This window comes from Sorex fumeus, unplaced genomic scaffold (assembly GCF_029834395.1).
Source record: "Sorex fumeus unplaced genomic scaffold, SorFum_2.1 ptg000003l, whole genome shotgun sequence".
Classification (NCBI taxonomy): Eukaryota; Metazoa; Chordata; class Mammalia; order Eulipotyphla; family Soricidae; genus Sorex; species Sorex fumeus.
In genome coordinates this window covers 27,343,286-27,367,236 of record NW_026606060.1, presented here as the reverse complement: position 1 = coordinate 27,367,236, position 23,951 = coordinate 27,343,286, and the positions used below count along the sequence as shown (strand labels likewise).

General features: G+C 37.4%; 1 protein-coding gene across 1 annotated transcript in view; it reads right to left on the bottom strand.

Annotated features, from left to right (window-relative positions):
• Nucleotides 1-23,951, bottom strand: part of PTPRQ (protein tyrosine phosphatase receptor type Q) — a 229,001-nt gene that overhangs the window by 91,794 nt on the left and 113,256 nt on the right. Inside the window, exon 26 of the mRNA XM_056117635.1 lies at nucleotides 6,355-6,678. Coding sequence (XP_055973610.1) covers nucleotides 6,355-6,678 — 324 coding nt within the window. The remainder of the gene's footprint in view (nucleotides 1-6,354; nucleotides 6,679-23,951) is intronic.

The window sequence follows — 23,951 nt, the reverse complement described above, 5'->3', positions numbered from 1 at the left end:
TTTATTTTTTTAGATCATAAAGTTGAATTCCTTGAAAGCTTCTTTGATGAGGCATGTTTTGTTGAATTTTTTTAACCTAACAGATGTTTGGGTAGTTAAAATTCCTCATGAGTATGGTATCCTGTGGTTTTCACAACCTAAGTGTTACCCCAGGAATTCTCTTTTCTTGCTGTCTTCCAGTCCTGGTGGTCTATAAGAGATGCACATCCTGAAAGTCTTGTGTCATTCCATATTAATTTGACACCCACATTCTTTTAAAGCTGTACATCTCACTATACAAAATCCTATTGCACACCACAGAGATACTTAACAATTCTGTAATCTACATTTCTTTCTTATCCACAATCCAATTTTTTTTGTATAAGGATAACTGGAAAATAAGTATAAATAAAATAATATGTAACACATTAACATTTCAAGTTAAATATTTCTTCCATTTGTACATTTTTTGTGTTTATGGTTGTATCAATACATGCTCATCATAAAATATGAAGCAGAGTGTTGTAACTTTAAGAGGATTGTTTGTTATTTGGTGCCAGGAGGATTTGTGCACGCCCAGCTGTGCTCGGGGCTTACCCCTACCTCTGTGCTCAGGAATAATTCCTGGACAAGCTTGGTGGCCCATATGGGGTGCTGAGGACTGAATTCAGGTTGACCATGTGCAATGCAAATGCTTTACTTATTAGACTAAGAACATCAGTTTGACTTCAATTATCTAGATCAGAGTGCATGGCCTATGGAAATGTCAACCTGTGTTGGCTGAATATCATTCCCTTTACTCACTATTATAGAGTGGTATTCAAAGAGTAATCCAATTTAACTCTCAGTATGCACTCTAATTTTGTGACTAAAATTTCTAATTGTGATGCTCCTCTCTATAAGCTCAGAGATGTAATACAATGTATTTTCTAAATCTGAAAACCATTAGAGCATTTTATATGCTTATTATTCAAAATGAGTGGATTTTAGTTGAATTATTTAAATTGTGAATGATTTGATTTCAAACTAGCCCTCATCTGAACTCCTCAGGAAGGAGGTCCAGGTATTTGATCAAAGGTTCTATCAGATAAGTAACTCATATTAGTTTGGGCATAATTTGATATCATTAGAACAAAATAAACATTTTTCTGAAATAGTGATTTAAGAGTATTTTATATTGTACTGTAGCCTTTTTATAATTCAGAGCACTTTCCATTTCAATCACTTGATCTTGTGTAATACTACAAACACATTAATTTTTGGAATCAATGGCAGAAAATAAAATCATTATTGTGTGTGTGTGTGTGAGATGCCAGCTATTGAAACTAGGTCTTAAGCATGCATTTTACCAATGAATCACATCCCAGCCCTAAATCATTAGTTTTATTCTTCCAGATTCTGTTTTTATAATTGTTAAATGTTTATAATATTTTTTACCTTAAATATGCAAAATCAACAACTAAGCATTACTTTAAATATTAAATGCAATGATGTTGCTTTCACTGTTTTAACTTACTTCGTTTTTTACCTAGATAGTTCCTACACATTTATATCACAATTGCAGATGATCTGTCCTTGAGTTAACATAATTAATAGTACATTTTTACCATATAATTAATATTATACAAAATAAAAGATATTTATAAAATTAAAATATATTTATAATTAGAAAAGTGGCTTCTCACAAGTAAGACCAAGTAATCAATTATCCTCACAACTTACACATTTAATTAATTAGCCCTACCCTCATATGCGTATTAAACTAAAAATCAAGTTTGAAAATGCCAAGAAAAATGTTATAAAATTGGAAATACACTATATTTGCTACTCTTTTAATAAAAGGCCCTCCCGTTGATCATCGATTTGCTCGAGCGGGCCCAGTAACGTCTCCATTGGAGACTTTGTTGTTACTGTGTCTGGCATATCGAATACTCTCGGTAGCTTGCCGGGCTCTCCGAGAGGGGCGGAGGAATCGAACTCGGGTCGGCCATGTTGGCTGCGTGCAAGGCAAACGCCCTACCTGCTGTGCTATCGCTCCAGCCCACTGTTAAAACATATAACTTTGCAAGCATCCACTGAAAATAGCATAGGAAAATCTTTCCACTTTACTGACAGTAAAAATAAACTCTCAAGGATTAAAAAAATAAAAAAAGAAAATAAATACATATTATAAACACTTAATTATCAATGAATCAATGAATTTCTTAATAGTAAAATATTTTCTGGTGGTAAGTTAAAATTGTGGTTATAAGATATTCTGCTTTCAGAAGATAATAAGTTCAGCAACTCAAGAGGTCAGTCGTAGCTGTAATGAAAAGTTGAGACAAATATGATAGCTATATAGTTGAAGGTAAGACTTTATATTGCATGATAGACGTGAATAATTGTTAGAATCTAAGTGTACATTTTCAATTTCTGAGCTACATGAGTAATGGTGCACTCGACCACACAAGAAAGATTCGAGGAAACGAAGGTTTGGCGTTTAGATCATGTTAATTTCAAGAGGTATAAACAACAGACATTTCAATGAAGTCAATTGATTAGGTGAGTATATTGATTCTGGGTCTAAGGAACAATCAAAGCTAGAATCAGTGATTTGAAAGTTTTCACTTTATAAAAGGCCCTCCCGTTGATCATCGATTTGCTCGAGCGGGCCCAGTAACGTCTCCATTGGAGACTTTGTTGTTACTGTGTCTGGCATATCGAATACTCTCGGTTGCCGGGCCATCAGACAGGAGACATCTCTTAATGTAAGCGCTCATAGGAGTTGGATATCAATAATGATGGGGAAAAGGGTAAATGTCTATGAGCACTACACACTTTCAAGGATTTGGTTTGTTCTGTTACATTTGTCTGTTTGTGTGAGGACAAGAAGCCAAGAAAGGAGTCTGAGAAAGAAGGAGATAGGAGAAAACCAGAAGTCAGATCATATTTCTAGAAATCAATCAAGAGCAAAGCGTTAAAAAGTAAGGATAAAAACTGTGTTGAAGGCTAGCTATGTGGACCATATTTCAAATGCTGAATTAAATTGATAATCATTTATGGGACATTTTTATACAACTATTATGCCAGATATACTGGGGTATAGAAACAATACATATTCACTGGCTGAGAAAATACAGCCTCTAAATCAAAGTAGGTTTTATTTCTCAAAAAAATCTATGAAGCCTAAACACCATTCAGCCTTTACTGCACTGTGTATGAAAGTGCTCTACTAAGAAGCACCACACTATTTTTATAAAAATGTGATTTGGGTTTGAAAGCCACCAAGTAGAGAAGAAAAGAGAATGGGAAAACAAACTCATATGTGTATTATGATTTAAAGATGATTTAGTCAGAGGTAATATGACATAGACATTGACTAGGAGCATTTTAGAAACATCTCCGTATTCCTATGCACCCCTGTCAAAGATAGGAACTTCAAATATTGGCAGATGGCATTATTAAGTTTAAGTGGGATGGTGTTGGGACTAATGACCTGGGTGATCTGACATTTATCCTGAAAGATTTGGGGCACAAAATTGTATTTCAGGCAGAATTCAACCATTCCTGAGAACTCTCCCTTAAAAAATGATATACGCAATATATATATTTTTTTGCTTTGCATCTTAGCCATTGCAATGCTATGTTTTTTAAAAAATAGATTATTTTACTGGTCCTTTCTCTATCCTAACTGCCAATGATATTTGGAAATTATCACTCTGGACAAGAACTGATTGCTGAAAGTAGGTAAAGGGATATTCATGGTAACATCTCAGTACCTATATTGCAAATTAGAAGCCATGATGCCCAGAGAGAGAGAGAGAGAGAGAGAGAGAGAGAGAGAGAGACAGAAAGAGAGAGACAGAGACAGAAAGAGAGAGACAGAGACAGAGACAGAAACAGAGACAGAAAGAGAGAGAGAGACAGAAAGAGAAGGAAAGTATCTGCCATAGACACAGGTGGTGAAAGGTGAAGGTGGTGGGAGGGGAAAGAACTTGAGACATTGGTGATGGGAAATGTACACTGCCAAAGGGTAGGCTATTGGAACATTGTATGACTGAAATCCAATCATGAACAACCTTGTAACTGTAAAAATAAAATTATAACTTTTTAAAAAGAAAAAATTATAGGAGAAAGAATGCTAAGTAAAAATAAATAAAAGGAAGTTACCTTCAAATGGTTAGATTAAGTAATAAGTTTATTTACTTGATCATGTTTAAAGATGTTGCCTAATCAAATACGGTAGTGAATTATTTATAAAGTATATAACTATTTGTAAGGAAATATTTTACTTATGAGTCATTACAATTGAAAGCATTTTTCTTGAAGGCAAACATCCTGAAAAGATAATAGTATAGTTTCCAGTGATAATCTTTGGTTCCTTCTCTGTATATTTTCTTTCTTCTCATTTGAAATTGGTGTTCAGGGACTGGAGAGAAAGTTCAACTGGTAAGGTGCTTGCTTGGCACACACCCTACCTAAGTGTGATCCCCTGTACTACATAAGATCCCCCAAACCCAGCCAAAAGTGAAGGGCAGAGACAAGAGTAAGCCCAGAACACTGCTGGGTATAATCCAAAAAAAAATGAAAACAAGAAAATTGAGCTAGAGTTCATATATATATATATATATATATATATGTTTGTAACCCTAAAATCACTAAAAAGTTTGTGACTGGACCAGAAAGATAGTACAGTGGAGAGGGTGCTTGCTTTATACGCAGCCGACCTGGCTTGGATTCCCACCACTGCAAATGCCCCAACCCCCCACCAAACTACCAGGAGTGATCCCTGAGCAAAGAACCAGGAGTGAGCTCTGAGCAATGCCATTGTGGTCCCTCCCCAAAATAATTTAAAATAAATTTAAAAGTGACTTTTAAAAGCAACAGAATTCTGGTGGCTGGATAGATAGTACAATTGGTAGGTCACTTGACTTGCATGTGGTTGGCCTGAGTTCAATCCCTGGCATCCCATATTGTCCCCTGAACACCACCAGGAATGATCCCCAGCACAGAGCAGGTGTAAGCATGGAACATCACTGGGTGTGTCCCCAAACCCAAAACACTATAAAAGCAACAGAATTCCCAGAAATTAAGAAAAAATATAGGCACTGCAGAGGTCACTCAGTAAGATTGATGTGGTTGACTTAGTGATGGACAATAAGTATGTCTATGATATAAATTGGGGTGGGGAGGGCTCTCGTCCGTGCCCCTCTGGGGCACCCTGAGTTAAAACAGCCTGGTATGGAGTCTTATGGCATGGTTATGAGGGCCTCATTTTATACTCCCATAGAAAAGGTAACAAATCATCGAGAGAAATATATGCCTCTCGGAGAGCTCGACAAGCTACAGAGAGTATCCCACCTGCACCGGCAGATCCTGGCAAGCTCCCCGTGGCATATTGGATATGTCAAAACCAGTAACTATGACAGGTATCATTCCCCTGACTCTGAAAGAGCCTCCAATTGTTGTGAAAGACAAATAGGGAGAGGCTGCTAAAATCTCAGGGCTGGGAGGACTAAAGATGTTACTGGTACCCGCTCAAGTAAATTGAAGAACAACGGGATGACAGTGATACAGTGATGATATAAATTGTGTTAATGGTAGGGTTTCATACACAGAAAGTTCCAGCATGACACCTGTCACCAGAGTGTTCACTTCTCTCTACCACCACTTACTAGTGTCCCTAGAAAAATCCTCTGTATCCCACGTCCATGGTAATTTTCCCACTAAAGGCCACTTATCATTTATTTTATTTTATTGGTTTGGGGGCCATACCCAGCAAAGCTCGGGGATTACCCCTGGCTCTGTACTCAGGGATCATTCCTGGTAGTATTTGGGGTACCTATGAGTTCCCAGGATCAAATTTGGGTTGACCACGTACAAAGGAAGCAACCTACCCACTCTACTATCTCTCTGGCCCCCACTTTTCCTTTCCTTTCTTTTCTTTTCTTTTTCTCTTTTCTTTCTTTTTCTCCCTTCCTTCCTTCCTTCCTTCCTTCCTTCCTTCCTTCCTTCCTTCCTTCCTTCCTCCCTCCCTCCCTCCCTCCCTCCCTCCCTCCCTTCCTTCCTTCCTTCCTTCCTTCCTTCCTTCCTTCCTTCCTTCCTTCCTTCCTTCCTTTTTTCTTTTCTGAAGCTCAGGAGTTACGTCTGGCTCTGCACTCAGGGTTCACTCCAGGAAGTGCTCTAGGAACTATATATGATGTTGAGGATCAAACGCAGGTCAGCAGCATGCAAGAAAAGAGCCTTACCCACTGTTCTATCACTCTGGACCCTTTGATGGTAATTTCTATGTTGAGTGATTATATACACAAACATACTGAGTTAATATCATTCATTAAAATATAATGCAAAACATCGATATCATTAATATAAAGGTCAGTATGCAGTACTTACGACCAGGCAGGGTTTGTGTAGAGATCCAATTTGAAGCATTGCCATAACCAGCATTAGTGCTGGCAGCCACTTGGAATCTATACCATCTAAATTTCTTTAATCCATATATTGTCTCTTCTGTTAGATCAACTTCATAGAGGTACTGGACTTTTTGATTTTCAACACATTCTTCAGGTTCCCACTCTGTGCACTTTTGAGCCCGAAGTTGAGTGGTGATCTTATAATTTTGAAAGTAACCATGGATTGTTTCAGGTCTCATCCATGTGAGTGTTGCACTAGTTGACTGAACATGAGAAAAAGCAATCTTTGTGGGAACACTGGGAACTAAAAATGAAAGAAAATGAGATGAGTTAGAATTACCATACATTATGTGGACAGAAGAAGGAAATGAAGTTTTAAAATAATTCTGTTATTTTGTTTCTAAGTGGTGAAATCTCTAATAATAATCGTCCTACAGAAAATATCCTGACACTTAATTTAGCAGTCTTGAGATGATAATCCTTAAGGGATAACCAATTCAAAAGGGTGGCAGATAGAACTATTGTGATCTTTATATTCCTAAATTTGATTCCAAATCTAATCTAAGTGATTTATATAAATTTAATTTGGCTTCATAGTTAAGAACTAGTATAAAACGGAATTGTATGTTCACATAATCTTAACTACTTTTCTAGGTAAAGCTGACATTTTTTGGTCTTTTATTTTGAATAAATATCATCTCATGTTTAATTGCCTACATAGATGAAGTTGCATTTTATATATAGTAATTATTGATTATAAAGAAAATTCAGCATATGTTTCATAAAGGATTGGTATGCAAATATATCCCTCCCGTTGTTTGTGGATTTGCTCGAGCGGGCCCAGTAATGTCTCCATTGGAGACTTTGTTGTTACTGTGTTTGGCATATCGAATACTTCACGGGGAGTAGCTTGCCGGGCTCTCCGAGAGGGGCGGAGGAATCGAACTCGGGTCGGCCATGTTGGCTGCATGCAAGGCAAACGCCCTACCACTGTGCTATAGCTCCCTTAATTTAACTCAACACGGAAAACCTCACCGGCCCGGACATGGACAGGATTGACAGATTGATAGCTCTTTCTCGATTCCGTGGGTGGCGGTGCATGGCTGTTCTTAGTTGGTGGAGCAATTTGTCTGGTTAATTCCGATAACGAACGAGATGCATATATATATATATTTATATTTATATATAAAGATCTCAAAAAACTCAACAAAAAAGAAAACAATTTCAGTTTTGGTAATTTTGGACAACACCTAGCTGTGTTCAGGGCTTACTTCTGGATCTGTGTTTTAAGACCATTCCTGGTGGTGCTTTATGGACCATATGGGGTGCCAGGAATTGAACCTGGATTGTCTGCATGCAAAGCATGTATCTTACCAGTTGTACTATCTCTCCAAACCTTCCAATTGTTACTTTAATGGCAAAAATCCAAATAGTTACTCCTTCAAATATCTACAAACATAAATGGTGTTAGTATTAATCACTGGTTTGCAAACGCCTACCACATTTGCAAAACACCTAGACTCTGAGCCTCATTTGAGATATTTAAGATATAAAAAGTTTATGTCTGTTTGCAAGAGACAGCCATTTAGTGAATAAATAATTAAAATATTGTTAGAAATATGAAAGTGCAATGAATAAGGTAGTACAGGTTATCTGCAACCACATTTCCCCATATATAAGTATATATATATATATATGCATAAAGACTGAGCTAGAAATAATGACCTGCATAAACATAACATACATCATTAAAACTTCGTATTATATTAATTCAAGATAATACACATATAGAAATCTATTTCATTCTTATAATATAACATGTAAAGTTAAAAATAGACAAATATCTTGTACATATGAAATTTATATTTTGTAGTATTATACTGGGCTGGAGCGATAGCACAGTGGGTAGGGCGTTTGCCTTGCAAGCGGCCAACATGGCTGACCCGAGTTCTATTCCTCTGCCCTGCAAGTAGCTTTCCGGAGAAGCCCGGCAAGCTACTGAGAATATATTGAACGCAGGGCAAAGCCTGGTAAGCTACCTGTGGCATATTCAATATGCCAAACACAGTAACAGCAAGTCTCAAAATGGAGACGTTACAGAGCCTGCTCAAACAAATCGATGAACAACAGGAGGACAGTGACAGTAGTACTATACTAAAGGATAAACACATATATATTTTGCTTTGGTTGATGATCAGAGTATAGAGGAAAAAAGAAAGGAGAGAATTTTCAAAATACTAGGATTTTAAATTAGGGAGTCAGAGAAAACTTCACTGGTTAGAAGATATTAAGTTGCCGAAAGAGTAGGAAAGTTGCTATGAGCATATGAAGCCTTTCCCCTGCAAAAGAGACGGCATTCCCCTAAACTGGCAGCATGTCTAGAATATTTGAACATATCTGGTAAAATAAGGAGATACTAATGGCTAGGTGAAATATAGTCCCAAAATGAAATGCTGAAGGCTATATTGTATCCATCATTGGACGACATTTTAATGACTTATTTACCAGGGAAGTGACAACCTCTAAAATCACATAGTGACAAACCAAGCTAATGGGTAGTGAATATACTTGAGAGGAGTCAGAAATGAAAACAGCTAGTACAGTGTCAACACAGGAGATCAACACAATAAGTAACAGGATTACAGCAAAATAAAGGAACAAAATCACTTAGATTTGCAATGTTATCTGAAGGCAAATCTGTTGAATTTGCCACCGAATGACATAGAGGGAGAAAAGAAAGAAAATTTCTTTTATTTTTGGATTGAACAAACAGAAAAATAATTCATTATTACCCAAGAAGGGGACAATTGTAGAAAGACAACTTTTGAGACAAAGACTAAGCAATTTTTCATGATGTGATAACTTCAAAATGCACATCAGAAACACAGAAGAAGACATTACAAAGTGAAAAAAAGAGGCTAGAGTTCTCAAGAGAAATTTAGATTTCAGGTAAAAATCTTGATTTCTGATTAATTTTACTGAGTAATCTATAAGTCAATTGTTTACATATTTTTTTCATTAACAGAAGAGAATAAAATATCTAAAGCCATGGAAAATAGTATTTTACTTTAAATAATCAGATTCAATTGTTGTTCTGTTTTCAAATCCTAATATTTATTATTACATAATAGTGATAGTACATAATACATTGAACTAGAGAATGTCTAAAAATGTTGATCTTGTAACAAGTGATTAGAGAAAGAGTTGGGGCTTTATTTGCTTGGGTTTTGCTCAGTTTGGGGCCAGACTCAGTGGGTGCTCTGACAGTGCTCAGGGAACCATACAGAGTGCCAGGGAACAAAGGAAGGGTCAGCGACTTATAAGGCAAATGTCTTCAACCCTGTGCTATATCTCTGGTCTCTGAGAAAGTCACTTCAAAGGAAATTTGCCTATATAATGGAAGAATCTTAGGAATGGCTGAATAAATAGGAAATCTAGAAATTATCTTGGTGACTTTGTCTTTTTTTTTTTATATCTGACCTTCATTTAAATCCTAAGATTCCTGGTTCCTGGCATATAAAACTTCCTCTTTTTTGTCCATCCAAACACTGGTTTTGGAACTGAAGTAGAGGGATTTTGCAGTTACAGTTTAGAATTCAAATCAGTTTAATTAAAATAAGGAGAGATTATCAGTATGTCTGATTTAAGAGTTCTTTAGAAACAGAGAGGTTAATATGACTAATAAATGAGATAATTAGATATTTAAAGTAAGAGATAAGTTCAGAGTACAGAAATATTTTTATTGTTATTTTTGAAGGCAGGAGTCAAGTGAAGAAGAATTTAGGATGTCACCAAAAGTTGAGCGTACACCTCAACTAAGTGTGAACCAGGAAATACAGGTCTTAGTTCTGCACAGCTATAAGAAATGGAACTCTGCCATAACTAAATGAATTTGAACAATAGACACAAGTTCCATAAGAAAAGATCAGACTTACACCTTGATTTTAGATTTTAAAACTTGAATTGAGGGTCTGGAGAGATATTACAGAGGTTAAGGCATACACTTTCCTTGCATCATCTCAAAACTGGTTAGTATCCTCAGGATCACATATGTTCCCTCAAGCATCACTAGGGGTCACTCCTGAGTAACCCCTGAACACCATGCCGGATAGGGTGGGGAAAACTTCAGAGAACCCAGGCCTACATGCCCAACTTTGACTATGGTAATGTGAGCCAATGTATATTGCTTTAAGTCAGTGAATCTGTAATAATGTTGTTATACTAAAATAGAAACTTAAGGAAACTGGAGAAATAACAGCAAGTCCAGAGCACTTGCCTTGTAAATGGCTAACTTCCCAGGTACTCCATGTGGCCTCCCTGAACCTGCTAGGAGAGATTCTCAAGCACAGAGTCAGGAAAAAGTTCTGAGCATAGCCTGATATGACCCTAAAACAAAACAAAACAAAACAAAACAAACAATCCCCCACTACAAATTGAGTAATGCCATATTAAAAAAAAAAGAAACTAATAGTTTTCTCTCAAGTTCATTCCAACATTTATACCAGATCAGTAGAGTTTATTACATGTTTACCTCGATAAAAAAATCTGAGCATTTTTCCAAAATGCTTATGCTTACTTATGAATTATATACAAATGCCAATCTGCATACTAGATTGCATCTCTGTAGTTCTCCATTAACATTTGCAACAAATACTTTGTGAGTATATGAACGAGCATATAAGAAGACATAATAGAAGACTTTATGTAGATGCTCAGGAAAGTCTTTACTAGCAAAATGTAATTTAGTCAAAGATAGATAAGCATCTTCCCAGAGAAAAATCATCAAAGTATAGAAGAGAGCATGACACTGGAACAACTTTAAGAAGACTACAGGGTCTACAGAGAGACGGGTAGGAAGATAGAAAGTTGGAAATTAAGTCAGAATCAGAAAATGTTAGAGTATTCAAGAATTCAAGACTAGATTCAGATTTGCATTTTTATCCCAGATGCAGAGCGATAGCATAGCAGGTAGAGTGTTTGCCTTACACGTAGTCAACCTGGATTCTATTCCTTTGCCCCTCTCAGAGAGCCCGGCAAGCTACCAAGAGTATTCCGCCTGCATGACACGCTTGGCAAGCTCCCCGTGGCATATTCAATATGCCAAAAGCAGTAACAACAAGTCTCACAATGGGGACATTAATGGTGCCCACTAGAGCAAATCGACGAACAACAGGAGGAAAGTGCTACAGTGCAGGGCAGATACTTGAGAAATTTAAATGGGCTTTTTATTTGCTTTAAAATGATTGTCTTAAGGCTGAAGCAATAGCACAGATGGTAGGGCATTTGCCTTGCAAGAGGCCAACCCGGGTTCAATTCCCAACATCCCATATGGTCCCCTGAGCACCGCCAGGAGTAATTCCTGAGTGCATGAGCCAGGAGTAATCCCTGTGCAATGCTGGGTGTAACCCAAAAAGGAAAAAAAATGATAGTGTTTTACCAAGAGAGCTAAGAAGCTCAGTCTTGATGTTTCTTTGTTTGGTGAGTCCACCATACACCATCCATTTTATGATTCAATTTCATGTGCCTAGGATTTACCAAATAACTGAAGGCAAAGAGAAGCATAATCTATACAATCATTCAGAGACAACTGCCTGTTCCCTGACCAATAGGAAGGCTGATTCGGTGCTCCAAACACTATAACCAAATTTGCTCTTCCACTGACATCTGAATTTTAGAAACGAAGACTTTAATAGAAAACTTTGTTTCTAAGACAATACTTTTAGCAATAAACATTGGTCTCCATACTATTGTTTCCAAATCAGTGTTACATAGATAGGATTCTTCACACCAAAGAAAAGGTTAGTATGATGTTTTAACTTGACAAAGAAACAGGTAAGAATAATTTTTACTCAGCTAAATTAGATTTACACAATAGCTAATGCTTTCAGCAATAATTTTAGTGATGGGTGTGGCATAGCACCCAGTGTCCAGCACAAACAGGCACATAGGAGTGCAGAATCTATGAAAAATTACAGTTCATTGAGACGGTCCTTTGGTTTTTGAGTGGTACAAAATATTGTCCACATATTCAATTTATTTAGGAATATGAGCATACATATAATAAAAGACAAAATTCATAATTTAACACATGATATTTTAAATGAGGCTACCTCAGAGGTATTTATAAGTGACCAGCAATAACCTTCATTTATATCCAATATCTTTGCTTTTGATGAACTGTGTGTTGAACTAGACGATTTCAAGGCAACTGCACTATTGAATTACAGATACAAAAAGGATTACACTCATTTTAGCATGGAGAATCGGATTTCCATTCTTTAAGAATGACTAAAAACCTCAAACTTTTTCTATCCACAGATGGTACTAATTTGAACACATCATTCCATGCTTCCTGGAGTAATCATGCAGCTTGCTTAGATTTTCTAAACATGACTGAGCTGTGATGAAGCGATCAACATTCACTGCCAAGGTATTCTGTAAATTACATTTTTATTCATAAATTATTATTATTGGTGAAATACTTTCATCATGGTTTAAATTAAAATATATAAACCTATGTAAGCAAAATTTGTCACAGGTTTAAATGCATGCCTGTTTTTTTGAGACCAGTATTTTTCACTTAGAAGGTGGAAGTGTATGTTAAATGCAATTGTTCTCTAAACTACAGAATATCAATTATTAGAAATTACCAGTCTCTCATTATAGGAACTTATGGTAGTTTGTGTTGATAAAATACACTAATATGAAATATCAAGCTTCCTTGGTTCCTCACAAAATATTTTTATCTTCAAACAAGTGCATTCTTTTATATTTATAATTTTTTACTTATAAAATTTACAGAAGTATTGCCATAATTTTCTAGTTTACTAAGAAATTTTATAAATTTTAGAAATTTCTATAAATTCTAGTTTATAGAAATTTGACTAATCTATAATCTTTTTGGAAATAAAGTATTTTTAAATATGACCTGATCATAAATAAAGAGTATAACATTCACAATTATATAGAGCAATACAGAAATAGACACTTTAGCAAAGTTGAGTGTAAAGCAAATTTAAGAATATCAGATATAAAATTTTCACAAACTTGAATTTTATTTATATGAATTCACATTGATGAAATTCACATTCATTTTGAGAGGTGTGGACAAGTTTAATACTCCTAAGGACATAAAAGCAAAAGTTAATTTAACTAAAACAAACTACCCAAAATAAATAATGGCAAAAAAAGGGCTCAATAGAATGACAAGACATATGAGAAGATATATAGAAGAAAAAATGTTCAAACTGATTTAGTATTGGAAAAGACGTATAAGTGTCAACAAAATGCCTGTTAAGGGCTGGAAATATTACTCAGTAAGTAATATGAGAAAAACGGAGACCATCAAGTGTGATGCATAAGAATGAAAAATTTGAAGAGTAATTTTAATGATTATTTCAGGCAATAAAAACAATTATGGAGATTAATTGGGAAAGTATAACACTGAACAAAAGCTTAAGACTTTATTTACAAGTTATAAGAAAAAATAATTTTGTGAAAAACTAGTATTAAATAGATGCAGTACTATTTAAGGTAAAATGATAAAGAATAGTTAGGAACTGAGCAAAATGAAAAGGCAAATGAATATTGTAGAAACTAAGAGTACAATAAATCCAATGAATAAAAGTTAAATCTACAATTTTAAAAAAAAATAAAATAAAAAAATAAACAAAATGTATTTCCTATCTGTAGTCTAGGATTTGATCTTAAATATTACAGAAAAATAATACAAAAGAAAATTTATTAGTGATAATAAAAAATTCATAAGAATGCAATAATTTCTATTACTGAGTCCAAAGATATAGTTCTCACCAAATAAAAATAAAATCAGGGGCTGGAGTGATAGCACAGCGGGTAGGGCGTTTGCCCTGCAGGCAGCCGACCCGGGTTCAATTCCCAGCATCCCATATGGTCCCCCAAGCACGGCCAGGAGTAATTTCTGAGTCATGAACCAGGAGTAACCCCTGTGCATCGCTCGGTGTGACCCAAAAAAGCAAAAAAAATAAATAAATAAAATAAAATAAAATAAAGTGGTACTGTATAACTTAATGAATAATCTCCCTAACAATATCCTTATATAGGAAGTACTGTTTTCTTAATTTTACTCAGTTAAAATGTCTTTCAGTATGACTAGAATATTTATTAATAGTTTCACACAACAACTATTTATTCAGAATTCTAATTATGCAGTTTATAACACTTCTCCCTGAAATTCTGGCTTAAAACAGAGAAAGATATTTGACTCGAGGGAATAAATTATCATAATATGTTATACAAATGTAAGTTTCAGTTGTACTCTTTTTAAGTGTCAAATTAAATCACCTTAAATACATACTTTCAAAACAGAGAATGAGTAAAGTACTATAAGCAAGATTTATGATTCCTCAAATTTGTTTTTGTTTATGTCCCAGTGCAAATATAGATAGAAAAATGGGGATTCCATAGTTATTAATATCAATTTAAAAACTCTTAATGAATATAAATAGATCAGTAAACCTTTTGGGAAACAATATTTTTGGAGAACACTACAAAGAAAACAGTTTTCAGAAGTCCTATTTGTAGGCAAAATGAGTTGATTTGTTTTATAGAGTCATTAGTTTGACAGTTTTATATAACAAGTCATCTCATGAGAATATCTATAAAAAGTGACAAATTTGATTTGAAATAATTTTGTTGAAGCAGTTCTTAGGGGAGTAATTACATATCCGAGTTAATTGTCTATTAAGACCACTCCTACAACACCTGGAGACAAACTTGAAACATTGACATTGATGAAGAAATTGGAAAGGCATACTGGATGGTAGAGATTCGCTAGAGGTATCCATGAGCAAACATAATGCTATTTTTATTGTTAGCAAGGATAACAATGAGGCATGCATTAGTAAATAACATGCTATTTTTGTGTTAGCTTTGAGAGACAAAGTTGAAGTTAGCTTACAAAGGAAGAAAAACAATTTGGAACATGTATACATATGTGTTCCGGGAACATGTATACATTTGCATTCACGGCCGCACGACATCTTATCAGAACTTTTTTTTTATGATATCTTATTGTCTCATTCCTACTTTGGACAAACTTGCAGGCTATCGAATGTAGCCTGCCCACAGGGCAGAGTCTGGCAAACTCCCCGTGGCGTACCAAATATGCCAAATACCAGTAACAATGATGGGTCTCATTCTCCTAAAGAGCCTTGAATATAATCTCAGGGCTAGGATGAAAGAGACGTTACTGGGGCCTGCTCGAGGCAATTGACGAATAACAGGATGATGAAATGATGAAGTGAAATACATATGTGTATATATATGTGTGTATATGTATATATATACACATATTGAACTTATGAGAGGAAGTGATCCTCTAAGCTGTCAGAATCAAATATAATGAATATGTCTGATTTTGGTTAAGTCAGTAGTTAATGTACAATGGAGTGGATCAGTAGTAATGCACAATGAAGTAGAACTGTGAAAAACATAATAATATAAAGTAAGGTAAGTGGATCATATTTGGCACACTTTAAATATTTGTTTAAAGACCAGATGATCTTACTTACATGTGGTATACAAAGAAATCAAACAAGGGAAGAGACGGCATTTAGTGAGAATAACCCCTTTGATTCTGACTACTGATCAAGTCGGATGGGGAGAGTAAATTGGAAGGGTCTGATAGACTGTGGCAGAGAGGTATGGGATTTTGTTTGGGGTAAGATATGGTTAACATTATATACCTAAAAGTTATAAAAATCTACACCCTTGTAAACCAATGTTACTTTAGAAAACAACAAATTCTTAAAAAATTAAAATGACTGTCACTTTATCAAGGAGAACAAAGAACTTTATCAAACAAAAATATTTCAACAATCCAGTGTTTACTGCTGCCTTTATTTAAAATAGCCAAAAGCTGGGCACAAACTGAGAGCTTATCAGTGGAAAAATAGATTTAAAAATGTTGCACATATATATACATGTGTGTATATATATGCAAACACACATGATGAGATAAAATTGATCATAACAAAAACAAACATCCACACTTAAAAGCACTGCAGAAATCCTGCCATTTCAATTGATAAGGATGTATTTTAGGGTGTTACATAAGGTAAACAGGGAAAGACAAATATTTGTAATCTCACTTATATGTGGAATCTATAAAAACTAAATAGTGTAGATTGGAGTTATGAGAAGTGGAAAGAGGAGGGGGTTATGGAAATATGAATGTGTACAACAAGTAGTTTTAGCTATGATAACTTGTAGATATGTAATGCACAGTTTTGTGGTTGGAGTAAATAGTATTGTCTAGTTAGTTATTTGAGTGTTGCTAAGAAAGTTAGTATCCATAGCATGATAGCATTTCAAGAGAACAGTACATGAGAAAATTTGTGAGGCTGTAAGGTGATAGATATTAATTTAAATTATTCTAATTGTGGCCTAAGAGCTAGTAAAAAGGTTTAAGGTATTTGCATAGCACATAACTGACTATAGTTCAATTTCCTGGAACTGGATCTGATCCCCAGAAGCATTGCCACAAGTGACTCTATGAGCAGATAGATGTGGTTCCAAAAAAAGAAAGAGAAGAGATGGAAGGGAGGGAGGAAGGAAGGGAGGGAGGAAGGAAGGAAGGAAGGAAGGAAGGAAGGAAGGAAGGAAGGAAGGAAGGAAGGAAGAGAGGGAGGGAGGGAGGGAGGGAGGGAGGGAGGGAGGGAGGGAGGGAGGGAGGAAGGAAAGAAGGAAGAAAGGAAGGGAGGGAGGGAGGGAGGAAGGGAGGGAGGGAGGAAGGAAGGAAGAAAGGGAGGGAGGGAGGGAGGGAGGAAGGAAGGAAGGAAGGAAGGAAGGAAGGAAGGAAGGAAGGGGAGGGGAGGGGAGGGGAGGGGAGGGAGGGAGGGAGGGAGGGAGGAAGGAAGGGAGGGAGGGAGGGACGGAGAGAGGAAGGGAGGGAGGGAAACTTACTCTGTTTATACTTCCACAATAATATATACATCATATTAGAAACCTAATAAAACTAATACAGTGTTTTACATTAAACATCTATAAAAGTAATTAACAAATGGAATATTGAATAAATAGAAGTGTATTCAAGCTAATAAAAAGAAACACATGCTTATAATTCACAGATATGTAAGCAAAGAAATGAATAGATGCTTGGGTGAACTATACATATTTCTAGGCCTTCATCAATGTCACCTGCAAACAAATACCAATTTATTTCTCCTTTCAAAGGACTGTAGTTTCACAGAAAACTCTGCCAGGTGCACTGTATCACCGTCATCCCACTGGTTGTGGATTTACTCTAGCGAGTGCCAGTAACGTCTCTATTTATCCCAGCCCTAAGATTTTAGCAGCCTCTCCTTACTCGTCTTTTCCAATGATTGGAGGCTCTTTCAGGGTCAGGGGAATGAGACCTGTTACAGTGACTGGTTTTGGCATATCGAATACACCACAGGGAACTTGCCAGGCTCTGCCTGTGCGGATGGGATACTCTCGGTAGCTTGCCAGGCTCTCTGAGACACACACACACACACACACACACACACACATATATATAGATATAGATATAGATATAGATATAGATATAGATATAGATATAGATACAGATATAGATATATTTTTTTTCTCTATGATTTGTTGCCTACTGTCTGTACTCCATCAAACATGGTGTGGTAATTATGGAAAATGGGTAGGAAGTGTCTTATGATGTGTCACGCGGCCGGAAAGCAGCTTGGAGCATGGTTGCGGTTGGCAAGTGGAGGTCGGCTGCTGGGGCTGGGTCCCTTGGGGAGTGGAGGGAGGAGTCTTTGGGACACTGATGGAGAGAAGCAGACAGTTTGGTGGTGGACGTGGTGTTGGAATGTTCTGTGCATCAAATCCTATCATTAACCATATTGCAAACCATGGTGTTTCAAAAAGATAATACATGGAAGAAGGAAAAAGAAGAAAGGATCAAAACATGGAGTGATAAGACAGAACGATGAGGGGCTGGAGAGATAGTATGGCAGGTAGGGTGATTGCCTTGCACACAATCAACCCAGTCCCAGTCCCCTTATATAAACACTGTAGCCCTCCAGGAGTGATCCCTGAGCAGGAGTAAGCCCTGAGCACATGTGGGTTTGCCCCCCCAAAATTAAAAAAATAGAAAAACTGAGGACTCAGAAGTAGCATATAGAAATACTCCTCATCACTTTATCTTAAGAACAAAAATGTCTACATTTTAACTTAAAGTCATTCATGTATTTTATTATAATAAAAATCCCTTTCCTAGGTACTTATCAAAAAAATGTTTAGTTAAGCAATTGTGCATAAATGCATTCAGTGTATTTGTCAACTGTATATAAATGTTTTACAGAAGTATCCAACAATATACAATCTGGCACATACTTAAGCATAATAAATGTGGTGTACCTGTTCTGATGATACAGAGAAGTTTGTATCAGAAAAAAAATTCTTACTGATAATGAAAAAAAACATTTGGGGGGGGGGAATTATTAGATTGAGGTGTCAGAGAATAGCATTTGGAGCTGCCAGAGCAATTGAAGAAGGTAATCACAGAGGAATTACATAAGAAAGATCCAAATTATGGGTCTAAACTCCTCTGTAATCCTTGGTTAGTTGTTGAACTGTACATATATGATAGTCATTCTTAGGAACATATAAAAAGCAACAAATAAAAAATGGAGTTTTTTAAAAATATAGCTGATTTCGATTGCAGAGGAAGTAAAATTTGGAGTTTGAATCCAATCAAGGCATTTACCAATGTCAGATCCCATAGTACCAAAAATCCATGCATTTACTTTGCACCTTATCCAGAATAAAGAACTCCTTTTGTAAAGGCTGGAGCGATAGCACAGCAGTAGGGCGTTTGGCTTGTGCGCAGCCAGCCCGGCAAGGCTGGGTTCAATTCCTCCACCCCTCTCGGAAAGCCTCTTGAGAGCTCTTGGAGAGTCCGGCAAGCTACCATGAGTATGTTGTATCTAGCCCGCGCGGCAAAGCCTGGCAAGCTACTCGTGACGTATTGCCAAACACAGTAACAACAAGTCTCAAAATGGAGATGTTACTGGGCCTGCTCAAACAGATCTATGAACAACGGGAGAACAGTGTTTGTTTTTGTTTTGTTTTGTAAAATAAATCAAATACAGGGAGAAAACTCTAAGTAATTCAGTTATAAAATTCTGATTTTGCAATGTAATGGCCTGTCAAAATAAAACACAACATCTTCAGAAGATGGCCATTTTTCTGCCTACTCACTTTATCTTGCAATTTCTTTATATTTGAACAAAAACATATTCTCTTGACTACAAGTCATATTTTTCTATCAGCAGTGATGTTTACTATTTAAAAATCACTTTAAAATATATCATAGGGGCTGGAGCAATAGCACAGTGGGTAGGGCGTTTGCCTTGCATGCAGCCAACCCCGGATCGATCCCAGCATCCCATATGGTCCCCTGTGCATCGCCAGGTGTGACCCAAAAAGAAAAAAAAAACAACTTATATCATAATCTCTGGATTTTGTTGTTTTAGTCTTAATAATAAAAAAGACAAATGATCAAGTTTTGTAGAAAAAATCTACAGTAAACATACAAAATGTGAAGGAGTAATATTTCCTCCCTAATATTACTCCAATAAAAGGATGATTGCTTTCACTATTTCTATTCAGTATAGTATCATAAGTTTATACAGCACAAAACATAAGAAGAGATCCTAATAAAATTATGCAATACTTTTCATTAAATTTACAAGGTTATTTTTATAACATTTATATAGAAATGCATAGAAACAAAAAGCCCAAGCTATGTTGAAAATATTTTTTTTGTAATACCTATAAACTGGACACCAAGATTGGCTATAGGAGCCAGAAAGCCAGTAGGAGTTAGGTCACATGCCTTGCCCAGGTCAATCTCTGCCACTGCATGGCCCCTGAGTATTGCAGGACTGGCAGGTACAACAGCTCCCCCAGCTTCAATAGCAAGGTTCAGGTCATCTCTGGCTGTGCAGGGCCTAAGCAGCACCTCATCATTAGGTGCTTACATTGAAACAAAGAATGACAGACTAAAATCACAGGTAGCTCCAGGTCTCCTGGTCACCTCTTGGGAAGCTGCCAAAAAAAAAAAAAAAATACCGCACAGTGGTAGGGCGTTTGCCTTGCACGCAGCCCAGCCCGGCAGAACCGGGTTCAATTCTTCCACCCTCTCGGAGAGCCTGGCAAGCTACCAAGAGTATCTCGCCCGCATGGCAAAGCCTGGCAAGCTACCCGTGATGTGTTCAATATGCCAAACACGGTAACAAGTCTCAAAATGGAGACGTTACTGGGCCTGCTTAAGCAAATTGATGAACAATGGGAGGACAGTGGATAGTCATTAACATAGTTGAGAATATCATAAAGGTAAACATTTCAGTCAGTAAAAGAGTAAACTGCAAAACAAATTCAAGTGTAAAGACTTCCAAGGCAGCCAACTAGTGTAAAGAAATGTCTTTCAAGAAATAGTTATAAAAAAAATCAAATTACCTTAAAAACTTTAAATCACACCTCATTCTACACACACACACACACACACTCACACACACAGATAAACATGACATAATAGAAAACTGAAACTATGAAATTCTAGAATAAACCAGGACAATCTCTTCTTCACCTTGAAAAAGACTCTCAAAAAACAAAATCTACTAGCATGAAATTAAAAATCACTAGTTTGACTTTTCACAAAATTAAAAAAAAATATATATATATACACATACATATATATATATATATATATATATATATATCTTCATTCAAAGGTTCCAATAAGAAAGTGAAAAAGTTAAGCCCCTTAGAGATAGTTTTTACAGAAACATATCAAGTGAACATACATTTTATTTTGCTCATCCCAATATGCTTGAATTTCTGCTTCTGTGGTTTATTCTCCCCACCACAGAAGATCAATGGGTCAGGAGATAATACAATGGTTTATTGATCTGGACACCTGGATACCCTCGGCACCATCAGGATGTTCTGGTTTCAGTGCAGCACCAGAGCAGCAAACCTTCCTCAGGTCCTTGCATTGAACCATGAGAATCTTTGAGCGAGCCTGCCAGACACAGTGCGAAGGAGGGGCCCTGGGACCTCTGTGCATTGCTTTGGAGGCCCCCAAAAGCAATTAATTACTTTTAAAAAGACCAAATCTGTCACAGTTGTATATTAACTAAGGAATTTGCATAAAGTAAATAATTGGCTGTTAGTTCTTTCATCCACAAAATTGCTGTATAGAGAACCTATGCTGCTCCTCTTAATTAGTGATGAATCATGTCACCTCTTTCAAAGCTTATCATGAATTGGTAACAAAGTGTTTATTATTTAGTTCATGCCCAAGCAGCAGAGTATGTGGATGCTGTTGCTGTTTTTTCTTTTTATTATTAGTGAATGAATCGGACCCGAATCGGACGTTTACATTTGAATAGATGTGGCTCACTGCCTGCAGTTTCTATCTTCGTTGTCTACGCACCAACATCTCATTATGATGAAAGAGAAATCGAGAAGTTCTACATGGAGCTAGAGAAGTTCTATAAAGAAGACCACACCTTCTACAAGATCATTGTGGGTGATTTTAATGCCAAGATAGGACCGAGAAGATCAGCTGAAGAACTTCACATCGGGACCCATGGCCTAGAATGGAACGAACAGGGTGAGAGACTGTCTGAGTTCATCATGTCGACCAAGACCATTCATGGTAACTCACAGTTCCAGAAGGCAGAATCTAAACGATGGACATGGGAGTCTCCCGGTGGACGATTCCACAACGAAATAGACCACATCATATTCAATCGACGGTTTTGCCTGACTGATGTCGCTGTTGTCCCAAAATTTCGAACGGGATCGGACCACTGTCTCCTTCGTGCAAAATTCTACTTCACAGAGCGGGGAGAAAGGGCTGCAAAGTTCAAAAAGAGAACTCCCAGAATGACCACCAACTGGGAACTCTTTGGTACTATTGCGGCAACATGGGAAGATGCCATTGTTGACAACATTGACGAGGAATACGATCGACTGGTTCAGCACCTCCATGAATGTGCGAGGAACGCCAAGAGAGAGATAGCCACAAAAAGTCGCCTATCTTCGAAAACTCTTGAGCTAATTCGCCAGCGTGGTTTGGCGCATGCCTCAGGCAACCGCAAGCTAACGTTCGAGCTTGCAAAGCAGTGCAGAGATGCGATCAAGGAAGACCTCAAAGAGAGAAGAGCAGAAGTACTGGTAGATGCGGCAGAAGCCAGGAAAAGTATTCGTAACGCCCGCCTGTCCTTCGCCAACTATAAGACCAAGATGACTGCCCTCCGACGTCCTGATGGATCCATCACATCCTCCAGAACGGCAATGGAGAAGATTATCCATGACTTCTACTCAAATCTCTTCGATAGCCATGTCCACTTGCCGACATACCAAATTCCACAGGATGGGTATGTCGTTCCCAACGTTCTCCCTTCCGAAATCCGACACGCTATTTCGTTGGTAAAGAAGCAAACAGCACCCGGCCCAGACAAGGTCAGACCTGAACACCTGAAGAACCTGCCGTCAGTACTCATCAATACACTGGCTCGGCTCTTCACTCGCTACCTGTCTGAATGCAAGGTTCCATCTCAATGGAAAACCAGCAGGACCGTACTACTGTTCAAGAAGGGAGACATCCATGACATTGGCAACTATCGCCCAATCTGCCTATTGTCTGTCATCTACAAGTTGTTCACTCGAGTCATCCTGAATAGGATTGGCAGAACACTAGATGAAGGACAACCATGTGAGCAAGCAGGGTTCCGCAAAGGATTCAGCACCATCGACCATATCCACACGATAACCAAACTCATTGAGGTTTCTCGGGAGTTCAAGATGCCGCTCTGCTTAACGTTCATTGATCTAAAGAAGGCCTTTGATTCTGTTGAGACGGAAGCGGTCATTGAAGCCCTAGCCAATCAGGGCATTCAAGCCCAATACATCAGGATCCTCCGTGAGCTGTATTGCGGATTCACTACCAGGATCTCACCATTCTACAAAGAAGTGATCGTTGATGTCAAGAGAGGGGTGCGGCAGGGTGATACCATTTCACCAAAACTCTTCAGTGCCACCCTCGAAAACATCATGCGACGACTGGAATGGGAAGGAATGGGAGTGAAGATAGATGGTCGGCAACTACACCACCTCCGCTTTGCTGATGACATTGTTTTAATAACACCAAACATCAGCCAAGCGGCACAAATGCTGGCCGACTTTGACCGTGAGTGTGGAAAGGTAGGACTACAGCTGAATCTTACGAAGACAATGTTTATGAGAAACAGCCTTGTTCCTGACGCCCCATTCGCTCTCAATGGAACGACCATCTCCGAATGCAACAGCTATGTGTACCTAGGTCGAGAGGTCAACATGACAAATGACCTGGCACCCGAGCTGCGCAGGAGGAAGAGAGCGGCTTGGAACGCCTTCAAGAACGTCGAAGAAATAGCTAAGAGGACGAAGAACCTCCGGCTCCGGGCACATCTCTTTGATTCCACTCTTCTTCCTGCATTAACATATGCCTCAGAGACCTGGGCCCTACGCAAACAAGATGAGAACGCCATT